We start from the raw sequence: 14207 nt of genomic DNA on the forward strand, positions 1-14207 counted from the left end.
AAATGGTTAATTTGGGGTTAGGGGTAAGAAATGTGCAGGATAATTTTCTAACCCTATATACTAGAAAGAAAGAAAGATATGAAGACCAAGACTGTTAGGATTGAATTAGTAGGACCCAGGAAGCAATTTAAATAGATATATACAAGAGAAGGAATAAATTTAGCGTCAATAAGAAGATAGTCAAAGGTGATTAAGTCCATCAAATCCATGGGCTTGTAATGATGTAAGTAAAGAAATACTGATTACCCTTGGGGATACTATGGAAATCTATTCCTTGCTTTGAAAAGTGGTGAATAAAGGGGGAAAAACATTTTTAATCCTTCCTACAAATGATAAATTACAGAAGTTGAATAATTGATGGCAGAAGTTTTATTTGTAAAAATATCACTTGTAATAAGTGTAAAAAGAATGTTACATATATTCAAAGAACATTCAAAGAATGTTATCTTCATCTTGAAATCTCTTAGTACAACTGGGCAATGATTGTTAATGGACTGTCCATATAAAAAAGGCAAACAATATACAAATTAAAAGGTAGAGAATCTGCCTGCCAGTGCAAGAGACGCAAGAGATGCAGGTTCAGTCCTTGGGTTGGATAGATCCCCTAGAGAAGGGAATGGCAGCCCACTTCGGTATTCTTGCCTGGAAAATCCCACGGACAGAGGAGCCTGGCATGCCACAGTCCATGGGGTCGCAAAGAGTCGGACACAACTGAGTACACATCATATTGCCATACAAGTTCATATGATACATATGTAGTAGGCTCACCAGAAATTATAGACTGTGGAAACAGATCAAATTTCTTAAATGCTGCAGTGGTTTTCAACTTAGTTGCATGTTAAAATCACTTAAAGAGTATTTAAAAATCTCACAGCCTATACTGCAATTGCATTAACGTCTCTGAGTTGAGACCCAAGCATCAGGACTTTTTTTTAGGCTTCCAAAGTTGTTTCAGTATGCAGCCAAGGTTGAAATGTATTGTTTTAGATCCAGCTGATAATTTACAGGAAATACAGGGATCCAAGGGTGCAATAAGCAAAATTCAGACTGGGAAGCTCTAGAGGATAAATGACCCAATTTCTTAAATAAAGAATTAAAAGGAATAAAAAAGAGAGGAACTATAGGTGGGGCTTGATGATATATCAAATAATTATAATATATGGACTATTTATGGGTCCTAAATAAACAAGCTAAAAAAAAGTCACAAGTCAGTCGTACAGATACTGTGACTGATTGTTAATTTTGTAAAGTTTGATAAGAGAACTATGGTTACTTTTTAAAAATAGTCTTTACTATCAGAGATACATGCTGAAGTATTTATGGATGAAATAATATGATGTTGTCATTTGCTCCAAAATAACTGGCAGCAGTCAAGGAAAATTGGCTAGGGTTATGATAGATAAAACATCATCAAGCTGGTAAATGGTGATAACCCCAGACACACAGTCTATCCCTCTCCTTCCCTGCTCCCCCTTGGCACTTGCAAGTCTGTCGTCTATGTCTGTGAGTCTGTTTCTGTTCTGTAGATAGGTTCATTTGATACTGTTACTTTTACCAAAATAGTTTCAGTGGCATTGTGGCAGTTGGAAGTTGGGTTACAGCCTGAAGGAGGCAAGGAGATGTATGTAGACTATGATTATAAGCAGTGACAGGACAGTGGCTACTCATTAACTGTTGGAAGGTCAAGAGGAAGTCTTTGCCATATTATTTGTATTTTTTGATTTTTTATACAATGAAAGTATGTTCAGTCTTTTTATAAAAAATTAATTGGAGGCTGAAAGTACAGGAGAGAGTAGTAGAGGAGGAGCTGAAATAGAATGAGATTAAGTGTGGAAGTTGAATAATTGATCATGTATAGAATGGACACTTGTTCCTATGAAGAAAGTTAAAGACAAACATTTATAGGGGAATAGAGGAGAAGGTAATGGCAACCCACTCCAGTACTCTTGCCTGGAAAATCCCATGGACGGAGGAGCCTGGTAGGCTGCAGTCCATGGGGTCACTAAGAGTCACACATGACTGAGTGACTTCACTTTCACTTTTCACTTTCATGCATTGGAGAAGGAAATGGCAACCCACTCCAGTGTTCTTGCCTGGAGAATCCCAGGGACTGGGGAGCCTGGTGGGCTGCTGTCTATGGGGTCGCACAGAGTCGGACACGACTGAAGCGACTTAGCAGCAGCAGCAGAGGGGAAGAAGTTGAAGGTGACCTTTATTTTTGTTGCAACATTTATTGTGAGATAATGAGGGTGGTCATCTTCATATCATAAATGGATTCAAAGTTAACTAATTAAGAGTTTGGAGAAGAACGTGTATGCTTTGTATTCCTGTTAAAAGGGAAGGGTATGGTGTAGAATACATACCCAGTTGGTATTGGATACCATACTTTGTATTGCTGTTATTATGAAAAAACAAAACCTAAAAAATCTCTTAGGTGCCGTATCTGGATATTTTCAGACAGTTATTGCATCTTAATTATGTGTGTGTGTGTAGTGTAGTTTGTGCAAGTGGCTAATATTAGATTGTGTGTGCTTTTTTTAAACTCAGTTTCTTCATTCAAGGCTTAATGTTTTAGGCTTTGGTCAGATTTTCCATCTAAAGCTTCCATTTTAATATCTGTTTATCTTAAATAGGGTTTCTCTAAGCTTTAAAAAGGTCTGTTTTCTATTCTGATTTTAGTTTTATTAAATCATAACTTTAAAATTAAATCAAAAGACATATTAATCCTCAATAAAATACATTTATAATTAGTTTTAGGTCATATAAACATTGATTGCTTTTAATATATAACTTGGACCGTACATTTCTGGAACTTAGAAGGAAAAGTTCTTTTTATGAGTAATGGGAAAATTCATTACCTTGGGTGCAATTGACTTACCATTATTTTATTGTAGAACTATTTCTGTAGTGTATTTGGTCTATTTTTCAACAATACTGTAAACGATTTTTTATATGAAACTGTTAAATACGAAGGAATAATATAGTCTGTGTTAGTCGCTCAGTCGACTAACTAACCATGGGGTCCATGCGACCCCATGGACTGTAGCCAACAGGATCCTCTGTCCATGGAAATCTTCAGGCAAGAATACTGGAGTGGGTTTTTATTCCCTTCTCCAGGGGATCTTCCTAACCCAGAAGTCGAACCCAGGTCTCCCACATTGAGGCAGCTTCTTTACTGCCTGAGCCACCAGGTCTATAATGTATTAGTATTTGAAAAATAGGTCTTTATCAGACTGCTGGATGGCCCTCAGCATTTGACTTTTTATCATTTTTATTGATGTGAATGAAGTATCATTCATTTTATCAGGGCAGATAGATTCTAAGATTGCTCCCATTGATCCCTCCCTCCTGATATTTATACGCTTGTGTTATCTTTTCCCCTTGAATACAGGTACAACTTGTTTGTAATCTATAGACCATGCAAAGAAGAGGTCCCTTGTATGATTAGGTAACATAAGAGCGTAATTTCCATTTCACTAGCAAGCAGTCTCTGTTGCCTTCTTGGATTACAAGCTTTGATAAAATAAGCAGTCATATTGGAGTGGTCCACTTTGTATGGTTGACCCCTTGCCAACAGCAAACTAGGAACTGAGACCCTCAATCCAGTTCAGTTCATCAGGAACTGAATCTTGACAATAGCCACATGAGCTTGGAATCTTGTCCCCGAGTTAAGCCTTCTGATGCGACTCCAGCCATGGCTGACAGCTTGATTGGAGTCTTAGGAGAGACCCTGAAGCAGAGGACCCGGCATGTCTCATTCATAGAAACTGTGAGATAATAAATGTATGTTTTTTAAAATAAGCAGCTACATTTGTGGCAGTTTATTGTGTAGCAATATATATCTAATGCAATTATGAAACAGAAAATACTTTCCAAGACATACCAAACCCTCCTTTACTTTCGTAGTACTAGATGATTTAGATGCAAGACAGGTTTTGGGAACTGAGCCTATTAGGCAAGGAATGAACTAGAAATGAGTAGCAATGTACTTAAAAAAGAGGGACTTAACATAGCTATGGAGGCTTACTCTCTCAGGCCAAGAGCATGGCAGGTTGTTAAAATAAGAGCAGCAGCCTCTGCTGGGATTGTCTACCTCACATCTTTTGCATTTGCTATTTCCTCCATCTGAATCACACTTTCCCCAGGCATCCAAATGGGTCATATCCTTACTTCACTCAGAGAGGCCCTCCCTGTCGTCAGTAAATAAAATGCTACTGCCTATCCCCAGATTACTATGATGGTGTGGTCAGCCACCCAGAGTCAGACATTCTGGAGTATGAAGTCAAGTGGGCCTTAGGAAGCACTGCTGTTAATAAAGCTAGTGGATGTGATGGAATTCCAATAGAGCTATTCAGAACCGAAAGGATGATGCCATCAAGGTGTTGCATTCAATATGTCAGCAAATCTGGAAGACCCATCAGTGGTCATTGGACTTGAAAAGGTCAATCCTCATCCCAGTTCCTAAGAAGGGTAGTACTAAAGAATGTGCTAACCATTGGACAGTTGTACTCATCTCCATGATAGTGAGGTCAAGCTTAAAATCTTGCTGCTAGGCATCAGATTTATGTGAACCAAGAACTTTCAGATGTCCAAGTTGGGTTTAGAAAAGGCAGAAGAACCATAGATCAAATTGCCAATATTTGCTTGATCATAGAGAAAGCAAGGGAATTCCAGAAAAACATCTACTTCTGTTTCATCGACTACAAAGGCTAAAGCCTTTGACTGTGTGGATCTTAACAAACTGTGGAAAGTTCTTAAAGAGATGGGAATACCAGACCAATACCTGTCTCCTGAGAAACCTGTATGTGGGTCAAGAAGCAACAGTTAGAACCCTGTATGGAACAACTGACTGGTTCAAGATTGAGAAAGGAGTATGGCAGGGCTGTCCGCTGTCACCCTGTTTGTTTAATCTGTACGTGAGCACATCATGAAAAATGTCAAGCTGAATGAGTTACAAGCTAGAATCAGAATAGGCAGGAGAAACATCAACAACCTCAGATACACAGATGATACCACTCTAATGGCAGAAAGTGAAGAGGAACTAAAGAGCCTCTTGTTGAGGGTGAAGCAGGAGAGTAAAAGAGCCGGCTTAAAACTAAATATTAAACAAAACTAAGATCATGCCATCTGGCCCCATTCAGTTCAGTTCAGTCGCTCAGTCGTGTCTGACTCTTTGCAACCCCATGAATTGCAGCACACCAGGCCTCCCTGTACATCACCAACTCCCAGAGTTCACTCAAACTCGTGTCCATCGAGTCGGTGATGCCATCCAGCCATCTCATCCTCTGTCGTCCCCTTCTCCTGCCCCCAATCCTCCCAGCATCAGAGTCTTTTCCAATGAGTCAACTCTTCGCCTGAGGTGGCCAAAGTACTGGAGTTTCAGCTTTAGCATCATTCCTTCCAAAGAACACCCAGGGCTGATCTCCTTTAGAATGGACTGGTTGGATCTCCTTGCAGTCCAAGGGACTCTCAAGAGTCTTCTCCAGCACCACAGTTCAAAAGCATCAATTCTTCGGTGCTCAGCTTTCTTCACAGTTCAACTCTCACATCTATCCGGCCCCATTACTGCATGGCAAATAGAAGGGGAAAAGATGAAAGTAGTGACAGATTTCCTTTTCTTGGGCTCCAAAATCACCGCGGACAGTGACTGCAGCCATGAAATCAGAAGACTATTGCTTCATAGCAAGAAAGTGATGACAGACCTAGACAGTGTGTTGAAAAGCAGAGACGTTACTCTGCTGACAGAGATCCATATAGTCAAGGCTGTGGTCTTCCCAGTGTCACGTACGGTTATGAAAGATGTACCATGAAGAAGGCAGAATGCCCAAAAATAGATGCCTTCAAACTGTGGTGCTGGAGAAGACTCCTAAGAGTCCCTTGGACAGAAAGGAGATCAAACCAGTCAAGGGAAGTCAATCCTGAATACTTGTTGGAAGGACTGATGCTGAAGCTGAAGCTCCAGTATTTTGATAATCTGATGTAAACAGCCGACTCATTGTAAAAGTCCCTGATGCTGGGAAAGATTGAGGGCAGAAGGAAAAGGGGGCATCAGAGGGTTAGATGCCTGGATGGCATCACTAATGCAGTGGACATGAACTTGGGCAAACTTTGGGAGATGGTGTAGGACAGGAAGGCCTGGCACACTGCAGTCCATGGGGTTGCAAACAGTCGGACATGACTGGGCTACTGAACAACAACATCACTATTCTCTAATCTTGATATTATGTTACATACTAATTTGTTTACTGTCTTTCTCTTTCATTGGAACATAAGCTCCTCATGGGTAGGAACTTTGCTTCTTTTGTTCACTGCTGCGTATGCATCATTTACAACAACATTTGTCATATAGTAAATGATCAGCAAATACTTGTTGAGTCAATTAGTCCACCTTCCAGATTTCACACTGACCAGGATTTGGTTGTCTGGAGGCTGATGGGAGTTTTCAGGAGTGATGCCCTTTCTTGGTCAGGACTCCAGTCAATGGCTGAGAGATGAGGTGTTGCGTCTTCACACAGGGAGATGTGCTGGCAGAGTCAGACAAACAGGCTGAGATTAAGCACAGCTACTCAAGACTAAGGCCAGATCTGTGAAAGCTGCAGCTCTGGGATAAATAGGGGGTCTAGGAGGAGTGAGGTAATGAAGTCTAGGCTATTAGAATCTAGAGAAAAGATTTAATTCCATACCTACATCCTTCTTCATTCTTTTTTCAGTTTGTTCATTCAGTAATTCAATGCCTGGTGTTATTCTAGGTAAAGGAAATACAGAGACAAATCAAATAGTATCCCTGTCTCATTAAACTTGCATTCTGAAGAGGGAGCACAGTCAGTCAACACAAACTAATAAATAATTTCTTACAGTGTTCATTGCTATGAAGAAATCTTCATAAAACAAGCTACTGAAATAAAGATGAATTTCCTCTCCCTGTTAGTGTCTATGTTGGAGTCACTAATTATTGCTCAAAAAGAATTGAGCAATATTGCTCAGTTGCTCATATGAAGGCATAATCTGAGTAATGGATTACTTAGTAATCGGGAATTAGTAATCTGTCATTTTCTATCTGTAAATGATTTGTTAGATTATTAAGATATGCAGTTAAGTTCTATAGACATTGCAGTTAAGTTCTAAAGACATTTATCAAATAAGTAATTGATTGTAATCAAGTTTATAGGTAATTGATGTGAACATTTTAAACCTATTTATAAAAGAAAGTAAAGTAGAATTTAACTTCAGGAATTACCACACAATATTTATTTGTAAACTTTAAATGTATTTGATTTAAGTAACTTAGAATCAATGAGTCAGTCACGTTTACTGAGATGATATAGTCACAGTTTGGCTTTCTAAAACTCTGAACAGTGGATTGTTCTGCATAGATAAGATTTCTGTGAAAGTGAGCATATTGTCCATTGAAAAGCAAAACTTAATTTATTCTATCATTAAGAGATACTTTGTGTTGAGTACCAAATATGCATTGAAGAAAATGAGTCTTGTCCTTGTTCTCATCAAGTTTATAGTCAAGTACGGGAAACATACATTACATAAATAAAATTGGAAATTGTGGTAAATGGGAAGGGAAAAAGCAGATTCCTATAATGAAAGGAATATGATTTAGCTTTGAGGAGCTCAAGAACTGTGAAAGATCTGAGATATTTACCCTACTTAGAAAGGGTAGCCTGCCAAAGTGCTCTGGATAGTGTCAGAAGACACGAGACTCCTGGGTCAGAGCAGAAGGACTTTATTACTCAGCATACCAAGCTGCGTGAGCATTGGCATCTTTGTTTTTTGGCTCCCCCCACCTCCAGGTCTCACAGGGAGATGCAGTTCAGTGGTAAGTATGCCGTGAGTTTGTCTCTCTTAAGTTGGGAGAATCTGCCACTTTTGCTGTAAGCAGTAAGCAAGCCTGCTCTTTGTGTGCTGAAGAAGTTACTTCATCTTTCAAGGCTACTTGCTACAGATGCAAACCTTGCTACAGATAAATGGCCTGGATAAAGAGCAACTAGGGCCTCTCATTGTTGACATACCTGCAAGAATATGTGGGAACACTCAGGGCCATGGTGAATGGCTTCTTCATTGGGGAGGAGGGATTTCAAAGAAGTCCTAGCTGAGATTTTTTTAAACAGTCTTTTATTAGAGTATAATTGGTATACAATAACCTGAACATAATTTTTGTTAAGTTTTGACATACATGCACACCCATGAAAGCATCACAGCAGTGAAGATCAGTGAATATACTTGTCATCAGTGAAAGTTTCCATGTACCCCTTTATAATTCCTCTCCCTGCCATCTCCTTTCTCCTTCCCCAAGCAAATTCTTGACAAGCTTTTTGTCACTTTGAGCTAGGTTACTTTTCCGGGAACTATGTACAGATTGAATGATACAGCATGTATTATGGATTCTTATTTGCCTTTCATGGAGCAGGATTGTATTTAGAATCATCCATATTGTAATGTGTACTTCTGTATAGTGTTCTGTTGTTCAAGTATACTACAGTTTGTACATGCATTCACTTGTGGATGGACAATTTGGGTTGTTTCCAGTTTTTGGCTATTACAAATCAAGGTGCTTTGAGTGTTCATATATAAATCTTTATATGGACATATACTTTTATTTCTGTTGAATAAACATGTAGAAGAGGAATGGTTTGACCATATGGTAGGTATATCTTTAACAGTTTAAGAAAATGCCAGACTTTTTTGCAAAATGATCAGTTTTTCTTTTCTACCAACAGTATATAAGAGTTTTAGTATTTCTGTATTCACCAACATTTGGTTTTTGTTTTAGCTAGTCTAACAGGTATATAGTCATATTTCATTATGATTTTTAAAATTTGACTTCAAAAGCAAAGTCAACAAAAGGAAAAATAAACAAGCAGGACTATATCAAACAAAAAACCTCTATACAGCAAAGGAAACCATAAACAAAATAAGAGGACAACCCACTAAATGGGAAAAAATATTTGAAAATTACATACCTGATAAGGGGTTAATATCCAAAGTATATATAGAACTCATACAACTCAGTAGCAAAAAACCAAAGTATCCAGTAAAACAAAATGGACAGGATCTAAGTAGACATTTTTCTATAGACAACATATAGAAGGGCAACAGTACATGAAAAGATGCTTAGCATAACTAATCATCAGCAAAATGCAGATAAAAAACACAGATATTATCTCACACCTGTTGGAATGACCAGTATTAAAAAGTAAAGAAATAATAAGTGCTGATGAGGTTGTAGTGAAAATGGAACCCTTGTACCTTCTTTAGTGGGAATATAATTAACTGATGCAGTCACTATGAAGAACAGTATGGAGGTTTCTCAGAAAATTAAATATAGAACTGATCTAGCAATTTTCTTTTGGATTTTTATCCAGGATCATTTAAATATATCTTTCTGTTATGATTTCTTATCTAAAACTATTTGGGTTTTTCATACTTTGTATGATTTGAAACCTTTCAGATTTATTCAGATGATTTCATGACATTAACAATTGTCATTTTTGGTAAATATTTCATGTGTACTTGAAAACAATGACTACTTTGCTGTTTTGGATGAAGTATTCTATAAATGTCAATTTAAGTAAATCATGGGTGGTGGTCAGGTATTTTTTATGCTTCCTGATTTTCTATGTATTTTATCAGTTTTTGAAAGAAAAAATTGAAAGTCTTCAACTTTTTTCATCAATGTGTTTGTTTCCTTATAGATTAAGTTTCAAAAACCAAAGGAACTTTGTGGCCAACCCAATATATGGTACATATATCAAATGCAGTAAATAGTCTGGGAGGAAAATTACTGCTACTGGCATTATTTTGAAAAGCCCTGTTAAAACACACCTTTGTTTTGTCCTGTGGTATAGGCTATTTGTAGCACGGTTTTCATATACAAAAGAAACTTTATTTGCTACATTTTATTGTTTTATCATTTATCTAATCCATTTTATTGTTTTGCTTGGCAGCTTCTATGTTTTTGAAACAGGCATTTGAAGGAGAATACCCAAAATTATTGCGGCTTTATAATGACTTATGGAAGCGTCTTCAACAATACAGCCAAAATATTCAAGGAAATTTTAATGCAAGTGGAACTGCAGACCTCTATGCTGACTTACAACACACGGAAGATGATACACAAGATGTATTCATACCGAAAAAGCCAGATTATGAGTATGTTTGTGTAATCAAATCTGTTTGTTGGCACGTTAAGGATTTTGTCCTTTATTTTTATTACAAGTTAGAAATTGGGGAAATGTTAATCTTTCTGAATATTTGTAATGATTATTATTAATTTTTTTACCTTAAAAGATTTCACAACACTTTTAACTTAAGGAGTCAAACTTCTATCCTTAGTTGAGCAGCCTGATTCCGACTGAGAATTTGTCTTAAAGGATATCACCAAGTAAGGTGAATAGAAGCTAAGAGATGAGCATGTGTAGTCACTGTCCTTCAGTTGATACTATAATACACTTGTAATTATATAGCATCATTATTGATGGGCCAGTGGCATAAATGTGATACAAAAGGAACTGGTATGTTCAGGAACTATAGTGGAAACAAATCTTATGCTGGGATAGGTTCTCAGTCTGGTGGGCAAAAGCTAAGTATTGTCGAAATTAAACCTGAAAGTCTCTTAGATGAGTCATGAAGTATAGTATATGTAGTGATATTTATAAGCCACATTGGAAAACAATGTACCAACTCAATAAGTTTAAACCTGCCAGCTTTCCCCCTAAATTGAAAAGAAGTACTGTTTTCATATTTCTCTGTAAGTACCAAATCAATTGATTGGTTTGCACACTTCCTTTAAACACTTGAATCATTTATTGTGATGTGATTGACTCAGGTAACAACAGATTCTTATCACCTACCTTGTAAGAAAAATGATAGATTTATGAGTGCTTTTTTAATGTTTGTTTCAACTTTTTTTTTCCTGAATACTTACAGTTGAATTGTAGCCACTTTAGTAAGAAGTTCTGACTGGTAAAATACAGATTATATAAGTTTTAATTGGTAGAGTAAGTGCATAAGAGTAGGCTGAAGTGACAGAAGGGACTTTGTTCTCTTCAGTTACTCTTTCACATTAAACATGAAGTAAACCCGAACATGGTTTTTGGCCAGTCCAGTATATTAAGGTTTTTTTTTTTTTTTTAAGTATATGAAATAAAATATGTAGTATCATTCTATTTCTGGCTTAGTTTTATTTTTAAATTCATATGCTTGTACTGAAAAGCTCTGGAAACATACATAGCAAAAAGTAGTAATGCTTTATCTCCAATAGGTAGAGTTTTTATTTTGTACTCCTGCTTTTATTTAAAATGAGCATATGTTACTCATGGGGGTAGGGGAAAGACAGTAAATTCAATGTAGAGAAAAAAATCAGAATGAAAAAAACCTTTTATTTTGACTAGTGGGATATCATTGTCACCTTTTGGAGACTAACTTTAGTAAAGTAGCTGATGTGGAGGAAGAGTTGTGACCTGTACCCTAAGAAACCAAAAAATAATGAGAATAGTAAGGAGCAATTGTATTATGTTTTACATATTCTTTTGAGGAGTGAGGCAAAGAGTCAAACATAAATTTGACCATGAGCCAAAGGAAGGTTTTTTTGTTGTTTTTAATTATAGAGGGAAAACTGAGAGTATTTATAGATAGAAGTAGCCAGTGGAGAGAGCAAGAGGTAATGAACAAGATCTTGGAAGAATCTGAGTATAATCAAGGCACAAATAACCAGGTTAGCATTTTTCATCATTAAGTATTCATGCTGAATTTGAGAGCTGTTCTTGTTATGAAGAAAATAAAACAAGGAAATTCCCTGATGGTCCAGTTGTTATGACTCAGTACTTTCACTGCTGGGGCCTGGCTATAATCCCTGGTTGGGGAACTAAGGTCCTACAACCACGCCCCTTCCACCCCGCCGCCACCCCCCACCAAAAAAAAGACAAGACAACATGATAGAGTGCCTTATATAAGGTGGTGAGGGACGGTCTCTATGAGAAGATAACTTTGACCCAAGACCTCAGTAAGAAATCAGCCGTGGAAGATTTGGAGTAAGATTTCTGCAGGCAGAGAGAAGAGCAGATGTAGAGTCTTTGAGAAAACTAAGATGGAGATGTTGAGGAATAGAAAGCTGGAACACAGTGAAAGAGGGAGAGTGGGGGCTATGAAATTGGCTCAAAGAGGGAGGAAAGTGTAAGATCATGTAAGGCTTTATTCACTATGGTATGGGATTTGGAGTTTATTCAAAACAGTAGAAACCATTGCTTTTAAACAGAGGAATGATATGAACTGATAAACACTTTAAAATTAACACTAGGGCTTCTATATGGACAACTAGGGAAAGCATCACCACAGGGAAAGAGAAGTGGGAAATGGAAGCTATTTTGTTTATCCAGACAAGAAATGGCAATGGCCTAAAATAGGATGAGGGGATGAGGTGGTGAGAACTGGTCAGATTGCTTCTAGATATACTTGCTAGTAGATTGGATTTGAGAGGAAAAGAAGAACCAAGGATATGTATGGACAAGTTGGGAGAAGACCAAAGATTGGAAGCCATGGTCTCATCAAGTAGTGTTGAACAAAGGTTTTTCTTTTGAAACTCTTGAATCAAAGATACAAATAGAGATGTTATAGACTTTTTGAAAAGGTAGTTGACTGTGAATCAGGGCTAGAAATGCATATTTGAGAATCATCGCTATGCATATCTTGAAAAATCATGGGTCTGGAGGAGAGTCTATAGGGAAGATATATGTAAAGAGAAAAGGGAACTTTGGCCCAAGATATGCACTCCAGAATTTATAACTTGGAGGATTGGCAGCCTACAGGACTGAGACAGAAAAAAAATAGTGAGATAGGAGGAAAACTCAAAGTTGTGTGGAACTCTTAAGGAAAGAGTTCATTAGTCAGAGGAGGAATAGTTAACTGTGTCACATGCTGTTGAAAAGCTGAAGAAGCTTAGGACTGAGAATTGACCTCTTGCTACAGCAAAATAAGGTGGTTCAAGGCCTAAGTGTGGAATGGTGGATATAGTGAAGTGAAGTCGCTCAGTCGTGTCCGACTCTTAGCGACCCCATTGACTGTAGCCTACCACACTCCTCTGTCCATGGTATTTTCCAGGCAGTAGTCCTGGAGTGGATTGCCATTTCCTTCTCCAGGGGATCTTCCCAACCCAGGGATCGAACCCGGGTCTCCCGCATTGTAGGAAGACGCTTTAGCATCTGAGCCAGTGGATACAAGAGCATTATTAGAATTGATGAAAGGCAGACTATGAGGAGATTGACTTCTGGGATGACAGCACTTCCCACTCTGCTGACCCATCCCCAGTGAATCTGGTGAAAACTATTACAACAAAACCAAACAACTCAGTGCCTCTGGAAATGATTTTAAAAGCAAACAGCAAATGAAAAATCATCAATGCAAGAAAGTTTATGAAAATTTGGTAGAAAGAATTCCATAAGAGTCTGTGATACTAGAACCAAGACAGTTGTTTTCTCCCTTCCTCTTCCCAGTTCAGCAAGGCACAAGCTCCACTCCAAACTGTGGCACCAAGAACCAAGGGCTCCCTCTCCCACCATTCCCAGCCAGAGGGCTTTCTGCCTAGGAAGAACAGCACTGCAGCATTTCTCATGCTGCTCTCAGCTGCCAGTTAGCTAAAGCCAAGTGTCAGCCAAATGAGATCAATATGTGGGTGCTTCCTTATTGTGCACAATGCTCACATGTTATGTATGTTATCACAATAAAAACAAAGCACATAAAGTGAATTTTTTAAAGTATGCTCACACAAATTTTTAATGAATGTTTATAGCAGTATTCATAGTTACCAAAAGATAGAAACAAGCCAGATGTCCATCAGCAGACAAATGGATAACCAAATGTTGTATATCCACACAGTGGAATACTATTCAGCCGTAAAAGGAATGAAGTACTAACACTTGTTACAGCATGCCTAAACTTTGAAAAAGTTATGCTAAGTGAAAAAGGCCAAATACAAATGCATATACTGTATGATCCTATCCATATGAAAGTCAAGAACAGCAGATCTCTAGAGATATAAAGCCTATATAAAGCCTATTGGTGGTTGCATAGGGCTGGGAACGGGGTGAGAAGGGTAAAGATTTTAAAGCTGAAGGGTATGAGGTTTCTTTTGAAGGTGATAAAAATGTTCTAGGTTTGAGCATGGTGATGGTGGCACATACCATGAATATACTGAAAACCAT

At 37.8% G+C, this 14207-nt stretch overlaps 1 protein-coding gene across 1 annotated transcript in view; it reads left to right on the forward strand.

The window, feature by feature from the left end:
- The window catches only part of COG5 (component of oligomeric golgi complex 5), a 278324-nt gene that overhangs the window by 195365 nt on the left and 68752 nt on the right, over positions 1-14207 (forward strand). The window contains 1 exon segment of the mRNA XM_027538437.1: positions 9957-10161. Coding sequence (XP_027394238.1) covers positions 9957-10161 — 205 coding nt within the window.

Source organism: Bos indicus x Bos taurus, chromosome 4, assembly GCF_003369695.1.
Source record: "Bos indicus x Bos taurus breed Angus x Brahman F1 hybrid chromosome 4, Bos_hybrid_MaternalHap_v2.0, whole genome shotgun sequence".
NCBI lineage: Eukaryota > Metazoa > Chordata > Mammalia > Artiodactyla > Bovidae > Bos > Bos indicus x Bos taurus.